Source organism: Pongo pygmaeus, chromosome 14 (assembly GCF_028885625.2).
Source record: "Pongo pygmaeus isolate AG05252 chromosome 14, NHGRI_mPonPyg2-v2.0_pri, whole genome shotgun sequence".
Classification (NCBI taxonomy): domain Eukaryota; kingdom Metazoa; phylum Chordata; class Mammalia; order Primates; family Hominidae; genus Pongo; species Pongo pygmaeus.
The window spans coordinates 110,433,536-110,460,564 of NC_072387.2; the positions used below are offsets into that span (position 1 = coordinate 110,433,536).

The window sequence follows — 27,029 nt, forward strand, 5'->3', positions numbered from 1 at the left end:
CGTGGTGGCATGCACTTGTAGTCCCAGCTACTCGGGAGGCTGAGGCAGGAGAATGGCGTGAACCCGGGAGGCGGAGCTTGCAGTGAGCCGAGATCGTGCCACTGCACTCCAGCCTGGGCGACAGAGTGAGACTCTGTCTCAAAAAAAAATTAAAAAAATAAAAATAAAAAATTAGCCGGGCATGGTGGTGCATGCCTGTAAGCCCAGCTACTTGGGAGGCCGAGGCAGGAGAATGGGTTGAACTCGGGAGGCGGAGGTTGCGGTGAGCCGAGATCACGCCATTACACTCCAGCCTGGGCGACAAGAGCAAAACTCCTCAAAAAAAAAAAAAAAATTGTAATTCCTTCAACACATTACAACATGACAAGTGCTTCTCGCCTTACCTACGAGTGAAGACTGCCCGGCCTGCTGGCTTCCTAACAGTCCTGTGGCGGTCTGTTCTTTCCTATGTACACTCCTTAAATTGTGACATCCCTACTTCTGGAAAGCTCACCATTTCCTCTACCCCTATTTGACTTATTTTATCCCAAGACTGATCTCAAATCCTCCCTGCTCCCAAAATCCTCCTCTGACTGCCTTAGTTCTCCCTCTGAAATTCCATAACATTTCATTGTCTCAACACAGTCTCAGAGAAATTTGCTGCTAGGAGGGACCTTAGAGCTGCGATTCTCAACCGGGGCAGTTTTGCGCCCCAGGGGATATTCGGCAATGTCTGGAAACATACTTGGTTGTCACAGCTGGGAGGGAGTGCTATGGCATCTAGTGTGTGGAAGCCCGAGACCCCGCTAACCATCCCACCCAACACAGGACAACTCCAAAACAAAGATTAATCCAGGCTTTCGGCTGCTGTTGGGAAACTTGTCCACATAACCACCACATACCTGGTTCCACGATTTACCTCTACATGTGCATGTTCCCGAGTAATTGCACACTTTGTCATGTCTCGTAGCCCCTATAGCTAGTCTAGTTAATTTCTGGTCATCATGGAAAATGCCACCTCTGAAATGGCCAGCACTGGAGAGATGCTACTGCTGCTGATGGTGAATGTCGGGGGACTACTGAGTGTCCCTTCTATTTTTGTTAACTTGTAGTTATTTGTAGGATGATTGCCTTTAGTGCAGAAAATTTTTTTTAAGTTTATAAAGCTTGTGAGAAAAATCCTTATTTGTAAAGAAGCTCAGCATTATTTGGAATGTTCTTGCTTCTCATTTATGACTACCCAATAAAGAAAATACCTTTTCCTGCTCTGCTGTCCAGTTTGTTGGGTTAATTTGGGAGATAGTGTCAGCACCCTGGAATTGTGCCAACTTCCAATTAGCACTCTGTGTAACCACTGACTTCACTTTCAAAGTAATTACTGCAGATTTTTCTCACTACCCTGAACATAGCTACATGCTTTTAATCCTACACTTATTTTTTTTCTCATCTAAAAGGAAAACTTATTTTAGATTTTGATACTTTTTAATTTTTTAAAACTTATTTTGAAATAACTTCAGACTTGGGGAAAAGTTGCAAAACAATAATACAAAGAATGTCCAGATAATTTCACCCAGAGTCCCCAAATGTTAACATTTTATCAAGGCTGATTTATTGTGTATTCCCCTCTCTCTCTCTCTCTCTCTCTCTCTCTCTCCCCACCTCCACCTTCTATATATGTAAATAATTGGTATCTTCTGAACCATTTCAGCAAATCGCTAACAATACTTAAGTGTGTATTTCATCGACACAGGACAACATTCCCTTATGGAACTGCAATGCAGTACTGTTACCACAATTAGGAAACCGACATTGAAACAGCACCATTGTCTAATCTACAAACCTTTCAAATTTTGCCAGTTTTCCTACTCTTTAAAATGCTTTCAAACTGTTGCCAGTTTACTCACTATAAAAAATACTGGCTTTAAAGCAAAAGCAAAAGAAGCGTTATTTTCTGGCCCAGGATCCGCTCAGAGTCACACCTCGCGTTGACTTTTCCTGTCCTGTTGGTCTCCTGAATCTCGAATCGTTCCTCCGTCATTCTTTGGCTTCCGTGATCTTGACATTTTTGAAGACAGGCCATTTATTTTGTCAAATGGCTCTCAATTTGGATTCATTTGGTGTTTCCTCACAGTCAGGTTGTTACTCATTTTTGGCAGGAACGTAACGGTGGTGCTGCTGCGTTGTCCTCGTTGTCTCCTCTCGGGAGGCGCATGTTCACGTTTCTCTTTTTCCCACTGTTAATGGCATCACTTTGTTCATTTGGTTCAGGTGGTGTTTGTCCCTTTCTCCACTCTAAAGTTACTACTTTCCTTTTTCCATTTATCTGGTAAAGGAAATAGTTAAGCTGATAATTTCAACATAATATGGTGAGTGTTAAACAGACAGCCAGGGTGCCTTGGGAGCCAGTAAGTAGATGTCACCCAACCAGAAGCTCAGGGAAGGCTTCTGGAGTTGATGACACCTCAACTGTGACTTAAGGAATGATTATGAGTCAGCCAAGCCAAGGAAAATGGGGAGGATATTGTAGAAGGACGTGATACCATGAACACGGCCATGGAGCCACGAAACTGCACGGCGTGTTCAGGTCGCTGTAGTGGCTGGCAGCTTGAGTTCTAGGATGGAGTTCGGAAGATGTCACGGAATCCCAGTATGGCAGTACAAGTGCACTTGTTCTCACAGGACGCTGGAAGCAAAGGCTGTGCTCCTTGTTCCTCAAAAGCTCTAGGGTCTCTTTTGTCTCTTAATTCCATAGTTCTCTCTCCCCTAATTAACACACAGCTAAAAATAGCAGAGAAATGGGGAGCTGGGGGGAAGATTATAGTCAAAGGAGTTTCATCACAGGACGCACAGTTAATCTGGTTGCACTGGAAATTGGTTTCCTTCTCTTAGAAAATAAAAATCATCTTTGCAAAAAATTGTCACTTCTTTTTCTCTCACTTTTTTGAGGGTGAAAATTAGTGAAAAATGAAAATATGAACAAGTTGTGCAAATAAAACTAAAAAGTCACCGAATTTGGCTTTGAAGTATACATCTGAGAAGCCTACTATTCTTTGGCTTGAATGAGAAGTGTAAATTGTGGAATGGTAAAGCAGTGTAGCCTCTTTGACACCCAGCCAATTTGATTTTTTTTTTTTTTTTTGTTAATTTTAGTGGCAGTAAGTACTGACTTACCAAGGCTTGGGGTAGCAGATACTATCAGAGCTGCCAGAACTTTTCCAGGCTCCTGTCAAGAAACTGCTGCAATTCTGCAAGAGTTTTCAAATTAAATTCATGCCAAGTCATTTCCTCTGTTCTTCTACCAGTGAGGTCATCTTTGCAGCTGACCATTAGTGATGCTGTCAGCAAGAAAAGGATTATGAACTGAGGTCTAAATTTCAGTGATGTCTAGGCAAAAATAAATGTTCAAAAGAATTTAGTGAGGTTTCTAAGACCTGGTAAATTTCTCCCTAAGAGAAATTGCCAGATTTGTGGGCTCTTGATTTTAGCCTGAAGAATCACATTCTTCAGCATTGGAAGTTTTTCCTTCTTTTTTTACTTTTCTTTTTTTTAGATACAGGGTCTCACTCTGTCACCCAGGCTGGAGTGCAGTGGCAGGATCATAACTCACTGTAAACTTCGAACTAGCGGGCTCAATTGATCCTCCTGCCTCAGCCTCATGAGTAGCTAGGATTGTAGATATGTGTCACTACACCTGGCTAACCGTTTTTTTTGGTAGAGACAAGGTCTTGCTATATTGCCCAGGCTGGTCTCGAACTTCTGGCCTCAAAGTAATCCTCTCACCTCAGCCTCCCAAAGTGCTGAGATTATAGGCGTGAGCCACCACACCCAGCCCAACATTGGAAGTTGTCATAGTTATCACCAGTTGCCTCTCTTTTTGTCTGGAGATGTGTAGGTTAGCCAAAAAAAAAAAAAAAAAAATTATCGATTTTTTTTCTTTTTTCATTCACAAATATTGAATGTCTTCTCTATGTACCAGATACTATTACGCTGTCTCATGGAGGTTAGTACTGTCTACTGGAGAAGACATACCAAAAACAGAGAGAAAGAGGAAAGCCACAAATCAGTTGGAAACACACCCATGTTAGTGAGTGAAGAGCCTGTAAATGAAAGCTTTACAAATTCATATGGCCAAATAGATTTCCTTGTTCCTCGAGTTAAAATTCACATAACACAATTAACCATTAGCTAGGTTAAAACATACAATTCAGTGCATTTATTAACATTCACGCTGTACAACCATCATCTCTCTCCAGTTCCAAGACGATTCATCACCCCAAAAGGAAACCCCATTTCCATTAAGTGATCACTCCCTATTCCCCCACCTTCCCCTGGCAACCCCTAGCCTACTGTTTGTGTGTGACTTCTTCCATCAGTGTAACACTTCTGAGGTTCATCCACACTGGAGCATGTGTCTGGTCTTCGTAGGTTTATTCCACTACCAACCATGTTCTTTATGCTTAAAATAACTCCTCCCTATTGAACTGTTTGGAGTGATATTTCCTGGGGTGGGGGTAGTTTAATGATTCATCTCTGTCATGTTAGCATACTTGTTTATAGTAGAGAGAAATTTTGTATTCTGCCGCCATACCTTGTCAAAACCTTTTAACGAGGCATTGATTCAGTTCTCTGGTTCTGAGAACTTGGCAGTGGAAGACAAGACTTCCACCAGCATTGCAAGCAAAATCATTGATGTCAATTCATGTTATTGTAGAAAACCGTGAATTGTGACAAGTGAAAGCTTTTCACCAAGCCACAGAACTGTGGGCGTGCAGTCAATACACGGAACACGAGGAGTTTGCTTCCATTGCTCAGCATAGCACTCTCTCACTATTCATAGCCTTTGCTGTTCCCAAAAGACGCTTGAAAAATAAGATTTCTCCTTTGTCAGCATCCGTGTTCACAAAACTGGTGAAACCAGGAGATAGTTTTGTATTCCGGAAGATAATCATTGTTTCATTCAGGTGTTTGGCAGAGAGAAATGGCTTATCTGCACATTTGCGGGATGTAACAGATTAGTGAAATATTTGTGATTCTGATGTTGATGACTTTCAATGTTTGACAGAGAAACTCTTGCAATTATTTTCTTCTGGTCCAGGCCTCACTCCTTCTAGCCTACATGGCTCTAGTCAACCTCCTTTAATCAGCAGAGTAATAGGCAAGACTGTGGTAGGGTGCCTCAAGACAGACTTTTATGTTGGGACAAGTAATATCTTATTAAGGCGGTTGCAGCCTTTCATATCCTGCCTCCTTGGGATAAAGAGTGTTTGTTTCCAGAGCTTCTAGGATAGACTGCTGCATGCTGCATCCGTACCTCTGTTGCAGAAGCACATCTGTCCCGTTATGTCTGGTGACAAAAATAAGACCAACGCCTCAGTGAACTTTTTCATACATCTGAATGTAAACAAGACAAGTATATTTGACATTTTAAAAAGGTTTTTTCTTTCAAAGTTTTCAAAATAACAGAGGAGAAGCAAAGGAAAAAATATTTATTGTGTTTCTAATTCACAGGTTGCTTGAGACTTTTTTGAGGTGTTAGTATTTTATTGGCAATGGAGAGTTTTGAAGGAAAATGCAGTTAAATCATGCTTCTGTCATTTGGGGAGAAGGAATAACAGATTCTTTTTTTTTTTTAAAGATGACAGAGATAGTATTTGGAATCTATCTTTAGATTATTCTACCTCTGAATCTAATTGAAGTAAGAAATTGGGCAAGAATGGAATCTCACCACCCAGGAAAAAAGCTAAACAATTCTGGCTCAGTCCATTTTCTCCTGAGACTATCTTCAGGCTGAGGCGATCAGTGTTAAAATGGATGGAGTCACCAGGCTCTCCACGTTCTAGTAGGATTGTAGTACAGTTGAAAGTCAAATGAAAGTCCAGCTCTTCAGTGTGTTATTTCCTCTTGCAGACACCAGACCAAGGGCACAGTAGTGATCTGGCGCTTATATTTTGTTATTATTTGTTGAGACCAGAACTCTCCTTAAGGATATATTTATATATGTTTTAATACTAAAGTTTCTTTTCAAGGAATTTATACTTAATTAGTTCATGTAATAACATGTGCATTCCATTTAAAGTTACCTTGCTAAATTTTCTCAGACTTTTTAGTTTCCCCATAGTTTTTAATAAACCAAAAGATCAAAGGAACAGTCCCCAGTTGCCCAAATATTGAGCAGTTAAGGCTGGTTTCAGCTCATCTGAAATCTGTAAACATTTAAAGAGAACCTCTCTCCCAAAAGATAGAGGTATTCTCCAGTCTCAGAATATTAAGGTTACTTACAGACTAGAGAGGCCTTCAGTCTATATTAACGAGTTCCTTTCCTAATCTCACCCTTCTAAGAATATATTCGATCCAATTTAGGGACAGCAACATTGAGGCCAGAAAAAAATTAATGGGGTAGTAACTGTAGACACCAAAACACTCCCCAAACCTTGAGACATCAAATAAGACTGAATATATGCAAAAGATACTTTAAAGATGTATCTTTAGCTGGTCACAGTGGCTAACGCCTATATTCCCAGCACTTTGGCAGGCTGAGGCAGGTGGATCACAAGGTCAGGAGTTTGAGACCAGCCTGGCCAATATGGTGAAACCCCATTTCTACTAAAAATACAAAAATTAGCGCGTGTGGTGGTGGGTGCCTGTAGTCCCAGCTACTTGGGAGGCTGAGGCAGGACAATTGCTTGAACCTGGGAGGCGGAGGTTGCAGTGAGCCAAGATCGCCAAGATCGTGCCACTGCATTCCAACCTGAGCAACAGAGTGAGACTCTTAAAAAAAAAAAAATGTGTCACTCAGAGATTTTTCTACCTAGAACAAGAGTCAAACATACTTTTTGAAATTATTTTATCTATATAAACTTACGAGGTACAAGTGTAAATTTGTGACATGCATAGATTGAATAGAGAGGAAGTCAAGGCTTTTAGATATTCATCACCTGACTAATGTACATGGTACCCATTAAGTAATTTCTCATCATCCACCCTCCTCCCACCCCCTCACCCTTCTGAGTCTCCATTGTCCACTCTCAGGAAAGGCTTCTCTAGCAGTGCATTGTCAGCTGAGTCTAGGAGAAGAAAGGCTTCTCATGGACATGAGCTAAATTCCCTGGGAAAGGCCATTCCATAGTGGAGAAGGCCTTCTGCTCACCCACAATGTGGTCCTCAGACCAGCAGCTGCAGCGTCTCCTGGGAACTCAGAAATGCAGACCCCAGGCCCGGTGTGGCAGCTCACTCCTGTAATCCCAGCACTTTGGGAGGCCAAGGCGGGTGGATCACGAGGTCAGGAGTTTGAGGCCAGCCTGGCCAACATAGTGAAACCCCATCTGTACTAAAAATACAAAAAAATTAGCTGGGCATGGTGGCGCACACCTGTAATCCCAGCTACTTGGGAGGCTGAGGCAGGAGAATCACTTGAACCGGGTGGCGGAGGTTGTGCTGAGCTGAGATCGTGCCACTTCACTCCAGCCTGGGCAACAGAGGGAGACTCCTTCTCAAAAAATGAATAAATAAATAAATAAAATGCAGACCCCACCCCAAACCTGAATTGGAAACTCAAGTGGGGGGCCCAGCAGTCTGTGTTTTTACTAGCCCTCCAGGCAAATTTTGATGCTTCGGTGGTTGAGAACTGCTGCTTATGCTGTCTTGGTGGAGAGTACTTCAGCCAGTGCTTCTTCTGCTGATTCTGTATTTATCAAAGAACCATTGACTATAATTTAGTACTCACACTACAGTTAGGAGGTGTGTGAGTTCCCTTTACAAACCTATTTCGGATTGTAAATTCCTAAGATGGTTTACACGTCAATATCTTGTGAGCTTGATAAAAGTGAATCCATCTCGTTCAGAATGATGCATTATGAGTGTATAGTGGAAGTCTAGCTTCTAAGCCTATGAAACAGAGGCCCAGCCCCTGATCCAGGCAGATTTCACTAAGGTAGAAGCCAGGGTAGATGTCCCTGCTGAACAGGGACCCTCTCATCCCACCTCGCCCTGGCTGTGTGTACTGTGTATTTTCAACCAAGAGGACAGCAGAGCGGCACAGAACGGCTGGTACTCAGTATTCCTGGTTTCTGGATTATACAGATGCAAGGGAAATGTCTCCTAGTCTTACTTCATGGGCTACTGTGTAGCATTATTGAATTGCAATGGTAAGAGGGTTAGGGAGGCATTTTTCATTTTGATTAGCTATCATTTATAAATTAGACCACAGGGAATCGACCTTAACTTCTGTGACTCAAGCTTTTGGCAGTTACTTTTGGCATTTCTGGCCCTCTAGACTTGAAAATGACTGAGTGGTTACAATTTACAAGGTTAAGAGAGCTTTCTGTTGATTGGTGTGAATGGTAGGATATGAGATAGACTCTTAGGAGTAAAGGACAGGGATTTAGGGAAAATCCTAGTGGAGTTACTGCAGCTAGGCAGAGTTGTCTGTTACATGCAGATAACGAGTCACACTGTTGGGGATAATTAGAAAAAGAGGAAACGAAGTTGAGAAAAGAAGAGGGAGGGAGGCAGAGCAGATGGCAGAGGACAGGAATTTTCAGTGCAGCATTGGGAAAGGTTGTAGAAGCTGAGGCCGACGCAGACCTAGGGCGTTAAAGCTGTATTTACAGCTGGACCTTCTGATTCCTGGGGAGGAGGGGAGGTTGTATCGTGGGTAAGAGAGACTGGCAGGGCCAGTGGAGGATACTCTGCCACATTCTGGAGTTGTCCTGGGCAGAGGCTGCCTGTTGACAGAGGCTCAGAACAGCCATGCTTAAGACAAGCTAGCTAAGCAGGTACGAGGAAAAATAATTTACCTGAAGTTCTTTCTGGCTGGGCACAGTGGCTCATGCCTGTAATCCCAACACTTTCGGAGGCCGAGGCGGGCGGATCACCTGAGGTCGGGAGTTTGAGACCAGCCTGACCAACATGGAGAAACCCTGTCTCTACTGAAAATACAAAATTAGCTGGGTGTGGTGGCGCATGCCTATAATCCCAGCTACTTGGGAGGCTGAGGCAGGAGAATCACTTGAACCCAGGAGGTGGAAGTTGCAGTGAGCCGAGGTCGCGCCATTGCACTCCAGCCTAGGCAACAAGAGCGAAACTCCATCCCCCCGAAAAAAAGAAATAATAATAAAATAGTTTTTTCTGTATTAAACATCTTGTGTTTAAAAGTCTACAGTGAGTCAAGGATGTTGAATGGCAAAAGATCATAAATCTCTTCCTCTTTAAATGAGCTGTGGGCTGGGCCCAGTGGCTCATGCCTGTAATCCCAACACTTTGGGAGGCCGAGGTGGGTGGATCACTTGAGCCTAGTAGTTCGAGACCAGCCTGGGCAACATGGCAAAACTCTGTCTCTACAAAAAATTTTTTAAAAAATTAGCCTGGCATGGTGGCATGTGCCTATGGTCTCAGCTACTTGGGAGGCTGAGGTGGGAGGATCACTTGGGCCCAGGAGGTTGAGGCTGCAGTGAGCTGGGATCACACTACTGCACTCCAGCCTGAGCAACAGAGTGAGATCCTCAAAAATAATAAGCAGTCTTCCGTGTTTCATTTTACCCAGGCTAAATGTATTTGTAGTTTATATATATGTTTATATTTTGATAGATTCATGTGAGTAAAAGATATACAATAAAAATTGACATTACTGAAGGGGAGTGGGATTAGATGTGAGAGGGTGGATTAGTAAGTTGTTTCATACACCTCTTTACCACTGGACCTGTTATAATAAGCCTATAACTATTTTAAACTCCATAAAATACGTTGTTTTATAACAGCTGTCAAATTTCACTTACTCAGTCCCCTGATTTTCATTTTCTTATAAAATCTCAGGTTCCTCAAATATGAATTCTTCTGCCATGAGAAATTAGAAACATAGTCTTAAAGTCTGGGGAAGATTATAGTCAGATCCACATAGATAGGACAAAGTTCCAAGTCGGGAGAATGTTCATACGAGAATTGAATAGAAGGCCAAATTTTTAGGCTAAGAATATGATCAGAGGACACTTCCAGTGAAGAGACTCAGCATGAAGAGTTGAGGTACTTGGCTGTTGTGCACCTGCGAGCATGTACGCGGGCATGAGAGCGATTTGTGTTGAATTCTAGGCCCACCCAGGCAGCCTCCAGTGTCTTCTTAGTGACTGTGCCCAAGATTTCTGTCCATCTGTGGACATGTTTTAATGACAGCAATTAGTAGTAATGGTGGCTATTAAATACTTAATGACATTTCTGTGAGGCTTCTTCATACAAGAATTCACTTACTGGCCGGGTGCGGTGGCTCACGCCTGTAATCCCAGCACCTTGGGAGGCTGAGGCGGGCAGATCAAGAGGTCAAGAGATCGAGACCATCCTGGCCAACATGGTGAAACCCCATCTCTACTAAAAATACAAAAAATAGCTGGGCGTGGTGGCACGCGCCTGTAGTCCCAACTACTCGGGAGGCTGAGGCAGGAGAATCACTTGAACCCGGGAGGCAGAGGCTGCAGTGAGCCAAGATCATGCCACTGCACTCCAGCCTGGGTGGCAGAGAGAGACTCTGTCTCAAAAAAAAAAAAAAAAAAAAAAAAAAAAAAAAAAAAAAAAGGAATTCACTTACTTTCCACAGAAGTAGGCATTATTATGATCCACAGTTCATAAAGAAGGAATCTGAGACATGGAAAGTCGAACTTTCCCAAGCTTCTAAGTGGAAGAGTATTCTGACTCCAGATCCTAAACAGTAAACCACTACTCTCTACTGCCTTGCAGCCTGGAGATTTTCTGTAAGAGAGGGGCTAAAATAAAAAAGCCCACCTCATATTGATCGCATTCTTAGTAATCCTTGAATACGTTTATATTGTGTCATTCATGAATGTCTTTCCCCTCTGGCCAGATTATGGTATTTAGGTCAGGAGCCATTTTTTCTTGTTTGTTTTGTATTCTTAAATTGCCCAGGTATGTTTGATAAATGGTTTTTGAAGGAATGAACCAAACTGTTTCTCTAATTCGCTATGCTTCTAACTGTCTGAGGAAAAGACAACCGTGGGGTCTCTCGCTGCGTGCCCGGGAACCTCTCTGAACACGGAATCAACTTCCTTTCTTTGATTTTAGAGCCAGATGTGAGGTTTGAAGAACGTAATCTATTTGCTCTCAAACGTGGAGAGCATAGAGCTAGAACTCTAACAATTAGAAGTTAATCTGAGATGTCCTACAATACATGATTTTAAAATAAAATCCACCAGTGTCAGTCTGGTGCAGTGGCTCATGCCTGTAATCCCAGCACTCTGGGAACCTGGGGCTGGCAGATCCCTTGAGCTCAGGAGTTCAAGACCAGCCTGGGCAATGTGGCAAAACCCCATCTCTACAAAACATACTCAAGCACTAAGCAGGCCTGGTGGCGTCTGCCTGTAGTCCTAGGTACTTGGGAGGCTGAGGTGGGAGGATCACTTGTGCCCAGGAGGTCGAGGCTGCAGTAAGCCATGGTCACACCACTGTACTCCAACCTGGGTGCCAGAGCGGTACCCTGTTCTCTGCCCACCCACCCTCCCCCACCCCCCCCCCCCAAAAAAAAAAGCCATCAGTCTTTCATTCTAGACAACCAGAGATGTTTGAAAAGGAGACAGGAAATCATACCTGGTAAATAGTTACTGTCGAGCACTTGCTAGGTGCACTGCAGATCTTCGTAAATTTAATCCTCAAAACAGTTATTCAAGACCTGTATTAGCTTGATTTTAGAGATGACATTTGTCTGAGAAGGAGGTAACTTGGTCAAAAGGTGCCATCTTGTTGGGATGTCACACTCAGGCCAGTTGGCTTCAGAGACTTGGGCTTTCATGCTCTGCTGCTGCCAGGACGGGGGCTACATTGCCCTGTCTCCCAATTTCTCCCATCTTGGCTACCTTCAGCATCGTGTGTTCTGTATACAGCACAGCATGAGGGTGCCAGCAGTCCTCCTTGGCTCAGCGTCTAGGATATGTCAGAACTGTAAACCCCAAGATTCTTAGGCAACCCCCCTACCAGCACTCATTTCTGCTACTTCAGACCAGAACCCTTTGTGGGCGGAGGTTGGGGGCTGGGGCAGCGGGGGTTTCAGTTGCTTTCTGCTTCAATTTTCTTGGCCGACAGTCTACCTCACAGCATCATAGTCATCTCTACTTTTGTTTACTCTGCCTTTCTGTGTTTTAGTTTCTGAATTTCTGTCCCATAAAGCCAGGATTTAGGCATTTTGAATTTTGAGTTTCTTCAGTGAATTCATAATAGTAAAAATATTTAAGAAAACCTGTAAAGGCAAGATTGTTGTTGAAGCTCCCCATCTCTTTTCCCCAAAGATCATTCATTCTGACAGCTTGACTTCAACTTGATATGAGCAAAGAACATTCCAGATAGGAGGAGGAGAAAGAAGAGGGTTGGGCACCACCGTGAAGTGGCACATACACTTCCTCACCTCGGTGCTTATTTACATACTTGTGTTTTTATAACATTTCCTGTACTTTTCTGTAAGCTGATGCTGCCCTAATTATAGATTTTTAAGAGAACACTTCATTGTACCCCAAATTATACAGTGCTTTAAAAAGGTACTTTCTTACCGGTTTACCAAATACCTTATAAACTCGTAATTACATAAAACAATTCGAGATACAGAATAGAAACAGCCTGTACTGTTAACAGATGTTGGTATTGTTATATAATTGAGTACATGGCTTTCAAAGATCTATAATATTTTTCTTGAGTAAAAAGAAAAAAATGACTCATTATAGTTGTCATGTGTCATGGAGACTCCTGATCAAACAGAATGCACATGTTCTATTTTGTGCATTCTGTACAGTTCATTGTCAATGGACTTGCCTTTGTGGATGTGAAAGTGCCACTTATTCCAGCAAATTGCCTTTGTGGCATATGTACCTACTTGTTAGACAGCTTGGGGGCACTTGGGCCAGGCAGAGGCTGGGCCCCCTTTATCATCAGCACACCTGCACACATGGCACTATGGCGCCACGCTCCAGGGAGGCTGCTGTCGTTAACAGATTGCTCCTTGGGAAACCCACTGAGGACTTCTCAGTGCCCTCCTGCCCATCAGAGACCACCTCGGAATTCTTAGAAGACTAGGAATGGGGCAGCCTCCCAGACGCTAGCTCTTTTCCCGCCACATCAGTTTTAGGCCTCTCTTATGATACAAGTGATTCAGATTACAAGGTAACCTCAGTGCAACACAAGGGAAGAAATAAATCCTCTCCGTTATTGAGTGCTGGGTCTAGTGTTTAATTTTCTTTTCTTCTTCCTTTTTTTTTTTTTTTTTTTGTTTTGAGACAGAGTCTCACTGTGGCCTGGGCTGGAGTGCAGTGGCGCAATCTCGGCTCCCTGCAACCTCCACCTCCCAGGTTCAAGCGATTCTTCTGCCTTAGCCTCCTGAGTGGCTAGGATTACAAGTGCCCGCCACCACGCCCGGCTAATTTCTTGGATTTTTAGTGGAGACGGGGTTTCACTGTGTAGGCCAGGCTGTTCTTGAACTCCTGACCTCATGATCCTCCAGCCTTGGCCTCCCAAAGTGCTGGGATTATAGGTGTGAGCCACTGCACCCAGCCTAGTGTTTAATTTTCAATTTAATTTTCAGCACTATTTTTTTTTTAAGTTGCTCATCTTAGGACAGTATAACTGGAATGAGCCTTGTGTTTCCAATTACAAAAACAAGACGGAACAAAGGATGAGGCTAGATTTTTGTATTATTGACAACCCCATATTCTTCCCTCCAGGGGAGATCGTCTTTCAGAAGCAAGCCCGAGATACACACAGACTTACCCATTCCTTCAATGCTGTTGATGATTAGCCTTAAGATGGTTTTCTCTAAGGAAACTCTCCCCAGTTTTGCAGGATGTTCGAAAAATGAGTTGCTGAATGGGCGTCAGATATTTTTATTCTTCAGTTTTGTTGGGATTTTCTTCCCACTCCTATTTGTGTTAATTTTTCCCTCGAAAAATGAGATTGCTGTTCACTGCCGTTAGCCTTCTTGTGGCACATTCATTGGTCCGGTAAAAGACTTAACTCCAAAAACCACCTACCAGTAACACAATAAAACCTTGAGTACAGATTGATTCATAAATAGCAGCAGATGAGTGTTGAAAGTGACGCATTATGTCGCTGCAATGTATTGACATTATCAATTGTGTGTCACTAAACAGCCAGGCTAACTGGATGATTTACTTTGTGTTTAACTGCCTTTTTCAGTTGGAGCAAATGTTGAGGAACTGGGACGTAATATCAGAAACCATATATTTTCTTCTGTTAACACCAGCTTCACTGAGGCATGTTGGTTTTGGCTGCAGGCTGTAAGGCTCTAGTTTAAATGGTCTAAACAAGTGATTAATGACCAGGACTCAGGGCTTTACACTGTTTCCACATCTTCTCTCCTTTCTATTTATGTTGCCTTGATGCTTGGGGGGTGGGGGTTGTTGCAGAGTAGTTCACGCTATTTATTGTGCTGACGTTGGTTTCCATCCTGAGAGTCCTTGATGTTTCTTTGTGGATTTTGTTTGTTTTTAATATTATTTAGCATAATAACCTAAACCATAAACGCTTGCAGTTGCGATCCAGGTGTCCTTAGTTCAGCAGTCAGATGTATAATAAGAGCCACTCTGTACAGTGAAAGGTGACAGCTGTGGCCCCCAAAAAAGCAGCTCTGGACTTTCCCCTCCCAAGTTTCAGTCCTGGTAACTTGAACTAGACTTTCTAGTTTCTTGAAACATTGTTTTATTTTCTTGCAAGTTAGTGTGGTGTTCATATTTCACAATGCTGAATGATAACAGTGTTTCTCAAATGTACACTTGCCAGTAGATGGATATGTTAACTGTTACCGTGAGGCTGAGAACTGGAGCTGCTAACTGACCCTATGAGTTTGTTCTCTGCATAAAATGTTGTAACAGTGCTAATTACTAAGCAGCTGAATTTGTGAGAAGGTCCACAGCACTAATCTGCACCTCAGTGTTGCCTTGCTAGTAAAAAAACGTGAGCATGTACTCAGGACACATGCACTTGATTTATGAACTTCCCAGGGGCACGTTTATCTGTGGATCACGGACGGTTTGACTTGTGGGATGAAACATTTGATTTCTATATGTGCGCTTTTGAGACACTCGTTTTTACCCTATTAAGAGTTGTTGAGTGCAGAACAAGACATTTTAAAAGGGAAGAGTAACATTCAGAGATTTTAAAACGGAAGCTTTTAAATTACTACTTGCTTCTGTTTATTTTTTTGCTAGTTTTAGAAAAACAAGGAAGAATACCTCAAGTTGGAATAGTCAGATTTCAGTGTTTGGTGATGGTGTTAAAATCGTTGTTTTAATGGTAGATAAAAATGATTCTGTTCTGTTGGATTCACATCCTGAATAAATGTTTCTACACAATTAGAGTCTATAACAGACTAAGCCAGCATAGTGGTGGTGTGGGTTTTTTGTTTTGTGGGTTTTTTTTTTTTTTGTCTAAAAGAACAACTTCAAGCCTTGGGAAAGAATTTGTTTTTGCCCTGTGGATGGGTCAGAAACATCTGCTTCAGGTATAGTTTACAAGTGTTACTTATTAACCCATGAGCCAAAAACCCAGATGAGGAGCTCTGACTATTGAAAACTATACATTCCATGTTTTTATAAATGTATATTAAGATGAATTCCACATACCTATTATTTGGATTTCTGGCAGCCAGAACTTCTACAAGGAATTTGTGTTTTTAAAAAGGAATGTAAAATTAATTTTTCTTGTACCAGAGTTTTGCTGTATATGATGAAATCCTGCTCATGGGCAGAAAGCAAAGGTTTCAAAGGAACCTCATCTCCATATGGTTTTACTCGATAATCCTTTATCCACCATCTTCAGCTCTCATTCCTTTGCTTTCTCGCCTGTGGCTACATTTCTATCTCTGCATCAATTAGCACAGTGATTTATACAACAAGCAAGCAGTTTAGAGGTAATGGTACACAATTAACATCTCATTCCACCATAAAGGGTATGCTAAATACCCCAGTCATTGCTTTCTCTGCCTGGAATTGAAATAAGTGTTTGTCCTAATTCATATGCTATCTGATGTGAAGTGGGCCTGCTTTGTACCGCACTACACCATTAATCTAATTATAGATAGCTGCAAATGAAGTGCTGTCTGAGCTGGGAGATTGAAGAAAATAGCCTTTTGTCATTTAGCATGACTCTGTGAAGCAAGATCACACTTTACAGGGCAATACTACAAAATGGAAATCTCAATAATATTGCTGCCTGTTGCATCTTTTCTAATTACAACAACACTGTAAACACAACTGGGCGCTGATATAAATAGAGCTGTAGATATGCTGTCATGTGGGTTGTAGGAGAAAGTCCTCCGAGTGCTGTTGGATTAAATGATGCATCCTGATTGACAGCTACCTTGAGACTGCACTGATGGAGTTGTCACAGCATTATGCTAACAGGCTGCTCCAGTGACTGCAGCTGTAGGAGGCTGTGGTTTGCCCTGCGCCTTAGCTGCTGCCTGTTCACGTCCGCTCCTTTGCCTGGGCTGCACCTCCAAAGGAAGGACAGCCGTAGGCTTCAATTCTGTGTATTGTCACTGTTGTGTCTTGGAGATTTGTGGTGGTGGTGTAGCTCAGATATCAGGCGATTGGGCCCTGTGCAGAACTAGAGGGAAATTATTTTGTATGGCTCCGAACCTTGCTATGTTTTTCCTCAAGTGATAATTGTGTACCCTACAAAGAATTTAGGAGAATAGAATGTGGTTGAATTATAAGTCTCATTCCACTGAACTGTTTCAATTTATATCTAGTTTTTCTCTGCTTTTCCGACAGCCAGTGTTTTTAAAGATGCATCATTTTTGCATTTCGCCCTTTCCATCACTTTAAAAACACTGACACTATTTCCCCAGCTCTGAGTTAGGACAGTAGACCTTTAGGGGAATATTTGAGTGTTGCTCTCACTGCCACGCTGCGGAAATGAAGACAGAGCTTAATGTTGAAGACCTTTGGGGCCAGAAGGTGTAAAACCTTGACTAGGAAGAGAGCCTAATCTTTGAAGAAGTGTCTGTCCCCTTACTTAGTGAGGGGTGCATGGACAGTATTTGGCCAGTGCTTCAAGATTTCTGATGCACAGTGATTTACAGTCAAAGATAGCACCTGCCCTTGAGTTGGTATTGACTGAGATGGCCAACAGTTGAGGACATGAAAGAACATTAACAGTCAGTCAACTGTACGTGTCCTAATTGTTACTGGAAGAATGACTCATAAATGGAAACTGGAAGTGAGCCCACTTGAAGAGGAATGGAGGTTGACAGTGGCACTGGAGGCTCTGAAATCACAGCTGAAAACTGTACAGCAAACTGCAAGTGCTCACCTCGGGAGCAGTCACAGACCTCGGATCATTGCAACATTTAGCACATGGGGTCTGCAGAATTAAATTACTGGTACTTCTACAGGCTGTGGAAACAGGTGGGTGGATTTAACGCTGTAAGGAGGTGCATGTACTGTACAAATACAGAAGCCTCCAGGGTGGTATTCTGTGTATCCGTCAAAGTGGAGTGTGTCTCAAAGTGGGTGATTCTTTGCTGTCTTTGGGGTGCTGAGTTCTGGGGTGCTGGGGTGCAGGCACACATGCCCAGTTGCAGGATGCTTTTCTTAATGAGGTCCAGTGATAACATCCCTCTCTCACCCAGACTGTGACTAGCCTCCTCCTCCTGCTGCAGCAACCACTCTCAGCCCCCAGCCTTTAATCAGGTCCATGGAAGAGCTGCGTGTCAGTTTTAAAAACAATCCCACTGGCGTTTCTTGTCATTGTCCAGCTCTTGTGGCTTTCCTCCTGACCCTTTCATGTCAGCTGCGATTCCTTTTCTTTCTTTCTTTTAAACTTTTGGGAGAAATTTTCTTGTTAGACATGGTTTCACACTGCAGAGGCCATAAAATTAATTTGCTTAGAGATCCGGGCTGGGGCCGCTTCTCTGTCATTGGGTCATTAGATAACACCTCATTCCCTCCCATTACTCTCGTGTGTGGGTTGAGGAGTCCCACCAGGTCAAGCCCAGAGAGCAACTGTTCTGTTCTCACTTACGTGGTGAGCTGTTTTTCGAGAACATTTTTTTTTCATTTGGCTATGTGGTCTGGAGAACACCTTCCTAAGCCAGCGGAGTGAAGTTCCACACACTGACCAGCCCCGAGCTCACTGGAGCGAATCATCTTCTGGCTCCCTGGCAGCCCAGCCCCACCCACAGGCAGCTGCCTGTCACCCATGCTGGCATGTTCCCTCATCCTACCCAGGCAGCGGGAAAACCTGGCTGCTTCTGGGATCCTGCTACTCTGTCCTGTCCACAAGCCTTCAGAGTCTTGGATTCCTACCCTCAAACATCAACCTTGTGATTTATCTTCTTAAAAACAACCACAAAAACTTAAAATCAAAACTCTAAGGGAGTTTCGCACAACCCATGAGGAATAGTTAAATGCCCACGGTGAAACTGAGCTTGTACCCCACGGTCCAGGTAGGGGCACATTCCTGAAGTCTCACAAAGCATTGGCTGGCTGTGCCCCCAAAGAATCCAGAGATGCCAGTAAATAGCAGTTTTGATCAGAAGCTTGGAAAGCCCTGGTGTACATTCTTAAATGACTTCTTTTCTGGGGCATCAAAAAGCTTTTACGGTTCTCACCAGGCAGTTCATTCTGATGGGCCCATATGCTGCACCCCGCTTGGGCCCCATCCCGGCACGCGCCCTGTGCAGCACAGCACAGGCCAGCTGAGAGGTTGTTTTAAGAAGGCGTGTTTGTGTGGTACACTCACGGGGTCAGGACAACATCAAAGGTAATCTTAAAAAGAGAATCTCTCTCTGCCTTCTCTTTTTATATTCAGAAAGGTCATTTCTAAACCAACTATTTGCACCAAGGCCTCTCTGGAGGAGTTTACCCTGTTGTTATTTTTTACTTGCTATTACAATAAGTCACTTATCCCCCAAACAGATTTAAGAACAATAAACAAATACAAAAGGAAAAGGAACATCTCATCAGTAACAAAGACTGCATCTAAAGGCATTGAGTTTGTGACTCTTTTACATCTCTTTCCAAGCAAAGCAGGAGTCCTACAGAGACAGGAATCTGAAAGATGAAAATTATAAAAATAGTAAAAGGATCCAGTGTTCGTCAGAATCTTGTAATTTCTGGGGAGAAATGAAGCTTTGTTCTTAGCACTTTGTTCATATGCAGGCTGATCTGTGATATAACTAAACTTAGTTTTGGAGTATATCCACTGTGGTGAAATGTGGTAAATCATATTCTCAACGTATGAAGATACTTTTCCTGAATTTAGGCTTCACATTTTGAAGTCGAATTCTGCAAAACAAGAAAAAAATAGATCTGTGTGCTACACTGAAAACTGAACAAGGCACATCGTAAGTCAGTCACACAGAAGGCGCAGCTCAGGGCGATACCAACTAGAAAAGTAACTTTTTTTTTGACTCTGATGCCTCTAGTGATGTTGGATTTTTCCCCCATGGCAGACAGCACAGATATGAAAACTGTGCAATTTGGTCCAATTATAGTCCTCTCTGTCCCTCCACACCCTCCCCCATTGATTTAATGAAGGACTTGGAGGTACAATTCATCACTGATAAATAGTCCCCCTGCCCAGAATGTTTATTAGACTGACAGCAGCGCGCACTCTCCTCGCTTTTTCCCTCACCACTTATGACTCAGATGAATTTTAATAGGAGCAAAAAGCTTTTATTTGCACTGTAATTTCACTTAAGGATCATATCCTTCAGAAACTGGCAGACGCTTCTATGTCTTGATTGCAAAACACACGCTCAGGAGTAAAGAAACATGCAAAAGATGTTATTATTCAACCTGTCACAGTGTCGCAAATCCACTTGGAACTTAGGCCATCAAAGCTCTCCCCCCACCCTTTTCAGTAGGCCCTGTGAAGAGGCACTTAGAGATTCCTGCCGTCCCCATGCAGAATTAAAGGGGGAATTATATTTTGTTTTTGCATCCCTGCCATCATGATGCCCACAGGAGGCTTTGAGTTACAGCAGGGTTTTTTTGAACAAAATGGAGCTGTCTCACTGCTGCTGCTTTCTTACCCAAGAGAAATCAGACCTGGTAGGGATCCAGAACCTTTGGGTGGTGGTTCCAATTTCACCGAGAGACACTTTCTCAAACCATTTTATCTTTTTTCTGTTTGGATAGACCAAATTGTGGCTCATAGATTTATTCACGGAGAGGATAGGAATTCTCTTTTTTGAAATGTTCTGCTTCACTGAACTGCCCTGAATATGCCCGATTGTTTGAGAGCCACCTACAGAAGGTGCCATGAATATACTTGTCTGTGCGTATTTTCCATCCGTGTTTATAACATCTTGATGTTATTGTCTCTCAGTGCAGAAGGCATTCTCATTATCGTGCATCTTTTCCTAACCATCTTGTTACATCAGAAAGACTATGTAGTGCCTTTAAGAAAAGCCAACTTTTTCAGTCATGAATATAACATTTTCTGTCACTGAAAATATGGAATTTTAAATAGTATTTTGCCCAAAATGAACACTGAACCCCATTGTCTTAACTTACTGATACGTAGTACAGCCGCTCTTGGAGGGCTGTGGGAAGCTGCGACAGCCATCTGCTGCCATCTACTGGCGCCTGTCCACATGTCACCTCCTCCATCCCCTGGGCCTGCCCAGCTCACGGGATTTTCCTTGATAGGGGTAAGTTTGTAGGTGGTGAAGGGAATACAAGTAAAATTCTCAGTTTTCTTTATAACGTTTTGAGATGTTTTTCTTAAAGATATAGGATGATATTTATCAATGATTAATTTTAATAACTGGAATAGCCCTTATTTCAAGAAATTTCTGAAATAGCTCAATATATGACAGAAACAAATATATTTTGATGTGTGCAGCAATTGAGAACCATTTGAATTTAAGGCTGTTACTGTAATTTGAATTTAAAAGCTAAAAACTGATTTAGAATGAATGCTACTTTTGAGGAAAAGTTCATTTAAACTCATTTATGGTTTTGTTTTGTTTTTCCCTTAAGTACAAGGTGAATATCTTAACCAAACTTGCCGCAGAATTGAACAAATTTATGCTGGAAAAAGCGACTGAGGACACAAGCAGTGTTCTGCGTTCCCCGATGCCCGGCGTGGTGGTGGCCGTCTCTGTCAAGCCTGGAGACGCGGTAAGGGCTGTGTGTGTCTCTGCAGGACATGCTGGTCTCAGACTTCTCCTTCCAAAATGATGGCTAATGGCACAGCACGATTCGGCTCTTTGCAGTTCTTTCTTAACTGACCCCCACCAAACAGCAAAATCGATTTCGTGTGTTGTTGACCTGTTTCACGTTTGCATTAGGTTGGTGCCAAGACCCTCAGCACTTCTCCCAAATGATCTGGGAGTGGAGCAGAAAGAAGGCCAGATTCATTCCATCATTTTGCAAATGCAGTGTTTTGGGAAGTACTTTCCTTAAAAGCGTTGCTTACTCTCTAGTATGCTGTGCACAAAGCATCCATGAAGTCATGCCAGGGAATAAGACTCCGATGAGGAACTTTTTGCATGATTCCTGGAACAAATGTCTAATTGGGAAGAAGAGTTGAGGAAAGGTTAATTCTGCAATCTGTACAGTACCAGAGCGCTTCCATTACTTGGTAAATAAAATGTAGCATCACAGTTTGAAGTTTTTCATCTTGATCTTGTGACATTCAAGCACAAATCAAAGCTATATTATTTCCTCGAGATAATTTACTATGGATGAATTGGTAGGATGCACACATTTTCTTGGAACATGGATAGAAATCTCTACTGATGAGCGGCAAAAGTGAAAAGAAAACAATTTAAGAGGCAACCAGATTTCCGGGTACACTTAAATACTTGCATTTTTATTCACATGCAGGAAAATAGCATCCAGACATGACTGTCTCTCATGGATGAGGTGGTGATTCCATTTTGTATCTCAGGTCACTGGGACTTACATTTTAGTGCCTCCTGATTTCTCAATTAGTATAGATAAAATATCCACTTAACATTGAGGAAAAAATCAGGTAGTTGGCATTGGCTTCTAGAAAAGTATTTGCAATAAATGTGAATATTAAGAAAACATGATCAGTTTTAGTTGTTTGAATGACCAGCCCTGAAACTAATATGCGAAGTTAGAAAACCGACTTAACAGTTGCTTTGCCTGGTGATACAGTAATAGAACCATCCACTGTTTCAGAAAGGCGTAAAAGAGGCTACATGGCTGTGAATTGTTGTTTGCTTTGAAAGCATTGATACATCTGGAAGAAAGCCCTCTTTAAGACTGTCTAATGCGCACGTGTTAAGGATTTGGGAGAGGCCATAAGAAAAATTACGTGTGTGTGTGTGTGTTTAAAATTCAGGGGAGGACATCTTCCTTCTCCAGAATTAGGGTCGTAAGAGGATAGTCTCTTGGCCTTGACATTAAGAGTCGTTCACTTGCACATGACATTATCAGAGCTGTCAGTGGAATCTTCTAGTGACTAGATATGTAGGTTGGTAAATAATGTAAGGGTTTTGTTTTGTTTTGTTTTTTTCATTTTTCTTAAGTTTTTTTTCTGGAAGGCATCTAGTCTGTATACTGCCAGCTTGAGCTTGTCACTCCTAATTGTGTGGCTTTAATTATAAAATCGTGTGTGTGTGTGTGTGTGTGTGTGTGTGTGTGTGTGTGTGTGTATGTTTCAAGTAAGTGTTTTCCTTAAATCCTTTTCTAACCCCTGAATCCAAACCAGAGTGGAGGGAGGGATGGCAGGGAGGAGGGAGACCACTCCTGCCTCAAGCCTGGAGGGCAAGAGGGTGAGACTGCAGCCTTGGCCCCTCACACGGCCCTCAAGGAGGCTGCTCAGAGGCAGTAAACGGGGCGCTCCCAAGGCCAGATCAGCGCAGCCTTCTGGTTTCTTAACAGCTGCTGGCTCCTGATCTGACTTTCCCACATACCGAAAGGGTTTGGCCTTTGTACGTTCCATTTCCTGGTTAATAATTGAATGTAGAAAGCAAGGCATTTTGTAAATGGGAACAATGTGATATCAGTCCTCGGTTCATTGATGTAGCTCAGATATTAAAAACACCCACCAATAATTAAATGTGTGTACTCATTAAGAATGGTTTGAGAACTGTTAAAAATATGTTACGGCAGAGCAATGGGGCCTATATTTTATGCATTCCTTTAAAGTCAGAGTACCGGGGGGCATGCCTAGTGAACAGGCTCAGGACCTCGGGATCTGTCAGCCCACTCCTAAGTTCTTTTTGCGGGAGCTGCTCAGGTGGGGCGTATACTTGCTTTTATTTGTCTTTTTTGGTACTTGCAGAACTTCCTTTCATATTCTGTGCCATTGTGTTTTGATGAAATAGTCTTTTCTCTTGAATTACTGCTTGTGAAAAATGTCCTAAACCACTAATACCAAAACCCAATGCAGCCTGAGAAGTTTCATCGTCGGCTGTTAGAGCAACTTCTATAGTTAAATTCTGCTTAGTGTAATTAAAACACAGGAAGCTTCCTTGGGCCAGAGGCACAGTCACTTACTTGAGGCCATTGTGAGGAAACACTACTTGTCACGTTGAAGTTTTGCGGTTTTAAGTGATTTTAACACCGAGGGGCGTGTTGTGTTTTCCTCCGCACTAACAATAGCCAAGCGAGGTCCCCCTTTTATGGGTGGGAAGATAATGGAGTCAGTCTCCTTGGTGTATTTTCAAGGAAAATAAGGACCCCAGAACAACTAAGGGCCTTACAAGTATTCTTTCTTTGAAATGTTACTTTTTATCGTTTAAATTCCAGTAATCTATCATGTTTCTATTTAGCTGAAGTACAACTTGACCAGTCTTAGAATGGTGGGCCTGGCAATAAGTTCTAAAAAAGTGTCACATAAATCGTAATGAACAAATGTGTTTTGTGAAGTAAACAATTTGAACACAGTTTAAAAACCTCAGGAAGAAGAGATGTGGGGTGGCCGTTGAGAAGTAATGAATCCACTCGGGGCGCTTGGTGTGCCAAGGCCTCTGAACTGATTCATTTGAAACACTCAGCCTGCCCTAAACACAGAAGCTGTGTTTTATTTGAAGGGCTTCTGTAGGGTTCACAGAGCAAAAGTTCCTAATAACTTTTTTGGTGTCTATTATATACTATTTAACATTAAATGTGGCAGGTCACATTTTAAATGATTGTGTAATAGTTTTTCTGAACACGTGGAGAGAGGATGTTAATACACAGTTAAAATGCAGGTAAGCAAAGAATAAGAAAGTACAGTGGATTATTAAGGTCCAGAATCACTAATATAATTTAGGAAACAACTGATAGAATAAATTTTATGTGCCTTTTTATATGCCTTCTGAAAATGTTTCTGCAGTAACTCATTTCAGTTTGAAAACAAACCCGTTTTCTTAGACACGTAACACTATTGTAAACTGGGAACACTATTGTAAACTGGGAGCACTATTGTAAACTGGGAGCACTATTGTAAACTGGGAGCACTTCTGTAATCAAAGTTAGCGTGACTCAACTGTTTCAAACTTCTACCTTTATGAACTCTTGAACAGAAATGTTAAAAATATATATATTTTCAGAATAACGGTAGAATACGTTTTTCCACATGTTAAATTAGACTTATAGCTGCTGAATTTATTGCATAATTTTCACTTTGACTTTGAAGTCAAATAAAGTCCTGATGAGCACGTTCGCTTTGTTAGCCTTTTGATATCAGAAACAAAACAACCCCATAAGATAGTCACCCAAGGAGGCATTTTAATGTTGCATTTAGTTAAGATTCTTTCAAGTAATGTTTGTATTCTGCAGTCATCGCAGATTTGCATCAGAAATACTCATTTAATATACCAAACAATTAAATGAGAAACGAACCATAAGCTGGCTATATACTCATCTGCATTTCTTTCTTTCTTAACGATTAGTGAAACCAGGTGAAAGAATAGATTGAAATTAAGTACCTGTTGCTGCTTTTTCTTGTGAATTAGCCCATTTAATATTAGATAGACTTCGGGATATTTTGGTGGGGCTAAGATGAAAAGATCCACCTTGTGATGGAATTGACCTTTAGCAGGGGACAGTGAGGTGTTTGTGGTTGTTCCTCTTGTGAACAACGCCTTAAAGGCAAGAAACAGCCTACTGTATAGTGTGCCAGTGAAAGCATCACATTGGTGAGCGTCGGTAGCAACACCTCTTACACTTCACCCTGATTTTGTTTCCTCCTTGCACCTGCTCCTTTGACAGGGCAGGCTCCGAAGTAGGTGCGCAGTCAGGGCCACAAGACACAGGCACCCCATCCCATCTCAGAGTATGACATCCCCACCTCCCCTTTGTCTCTAAGCCTCATGTAACTGAGCTTATAGCTGACCATAGAGAACTGGCAAACTTGGTGAGATACCTTTTTTTTTTATTTCTTAAACAAGATTTTAAAATTTCATAAGCTCTCAAGTATCCTAACGAGGAGGCAGGGCTGGGCCCTCCCGACAGGTGTTTACCTGGCATCGCGCTTGTGTGCCTCATGCAGCCCAGGCTTGCTCACTGCATCTTTCCCTGGCAGAGGGGCTAGCCTGGCTGCTTCACAGACTTTCCAGTTTCTGGATACCTTGATTTACAATCACAAAATAATTGCAATAATTAAATTTATACGTTTTATAGCAATAGTTATTCAAGCAGTTTATTTGACAAGATGCCAGTTTTCACCCAAACCTCAGATTGTATCTCACAGCATGTACATAGAGATCCATGCATTTGTTAACATTTTAAAACTTTAAAATTATGAAATACTACAAACATGCAGAAAGTTAGAGAAGAATCCAACAAGCACTCCTGTGCCCTCTGTTCACCATTTCCATATGTGTTTCAAATTTTATTTAACCATGAAACATTACATATAACATGAACTTCCCCTGTGGCAAGCTCCTCCATCTCATTCCTGTCCTGTCTTCTTCAGAGGTAACGACTCCCCCTGGATTTGGCCTTTTAATCTTTTCCAGATAACATTTATTTTTAAATGTTAAGAGTTGGTTTTTGTTGGAGGTAACAATCTGGGAATTTTTACAGTTCAATATACTCAATGATAATTATCAACATAAAATAAAAAATATTTATGTGGATCAGTATATTAAATATTATAGGAGAGTCTTCTCCAAGCTTGGCGTTTGATTTGATTTTTCAGGAGTGATCTGCTTGGGAGCAGGTGTTTTCTTTGTTTTCAACATTTTTGTAAGTGACCATTCTCAGCCTTACCAAGATGTAAACTATCTTTTTCTCTTTTAATAAAAATAAAAGTTTACAAAAAATCATCCTTTCACAGAGCGCTTTCAAGCAGCATGCTTTACAAAGGTAGAGGGTCCAGGCTAATTTCCAAAGGTATTGTGAGTGACATCAGTTTTCACTAGTTCTCTTTGTAACTGTAGGCTTTGGCTCTGATTTTGAGCTAACTTAGAGGGCAGTAGGGAGTCATATTTTTCTTCATTTTAAGGAATTTTAAAAGAAACTGGATTTGTTTTATATTGGCCACAAGTCTGTACTCTTGCCCTTAGCCGCTTGAGTGCTGCCCAGTTCTGGGGAGCCCCACTCGAGAGACAAGGGGAGCACCAGGCAGACGGCATGTGTGCCTGAAGTCCTGAGCCAGCAGCGGGGCTGGATGGGTGGCCCCTGGGTTCCCGCGCCCTCCAGAGTGAGGCCGCTCGTGCATGGGCCATTAAAGGCGCCTTCAGCCGGAGAAAGGGCTGGGCGGCGTCTCCTGCCCGCCTGGTCTTTCTTTGTAATTTGATGATGGTTCCATCCTTGTTCAAATACTGCAGTCTCCCGTGGCCCCCTCCCCGTCTCGCTTTACATGAAGATGTTGGGATGTGAATACACGTTTCTTCTTCAGGAAATATCAGGGGATATTTACCAGCCTATCTTATCGGCTCAGAGGAAGTTGCTATTAATATAATCAGATGCGAGCAGTGCCTTTTCACTCAATCTGAGATGCCTTTTTTTGTGACTGTCAACTGAACCTTTCTTCAGATCTAAGGGCCTTAAAATGTGTGGCATTCAGGCACCTGTGTTCCAAGCAGACCAGCCTTTAACAATGAAATGGAGGGATTTTCACTTTTGTGGCGCAGT

At 42.3% G+C, this 27,029-nt stretch overlaps 2 protein-coding genes across 5 annotated transcripts in view; one reads left to right on the forward strand and one right to left on the reverse strand.

Moving 5' to 3' along the window:
* PCCA (propionyl-CoA carboxylase subunit alpha) overlaps window positions 1-27,029 on the forward strand; it is a 454,909-nt gene that overhangs the window by 419,077 nt on the left and 8,803 nt on the right. The window contains exon 22 of one of the 2 annotated variants that reach the window (XM_054445844.2): window positions 20,970-21,110. The exons of the other annotated variant lie outside the window; for it this stretch is intronic. Coding sequence (XP_054301819.1) covers window positions 20,970-21,110 — 141 coding nt within the window. The remainder of the gene's footprint in view (window positions 1-20,969; window positions 21,111-27,029) is intronic. 2 annotated transcript variants of the gene reach the window in all.
* Window positions 13,635-27,029, reverse strand: part of GGACT (gamma-glutamylamine cyclotransferase) — a 79,861-nt gene continuing 66,466 nt past the window's right edge. For 2 of the 3 annotated variants that reach the window (XR_008493258.2, XR_008493259.2), the window contains one exon: window positions 13,635-19,268. The gene's annotated coding sequence lies outside the window, so the exon portion shown is untranslated. Of the gene's footprint in view, window positions 21,502-27,029 lie in introns of all 3 variants that reach the window. The other variant, XR_010123614.1, reaches the window with a different exon arrangement.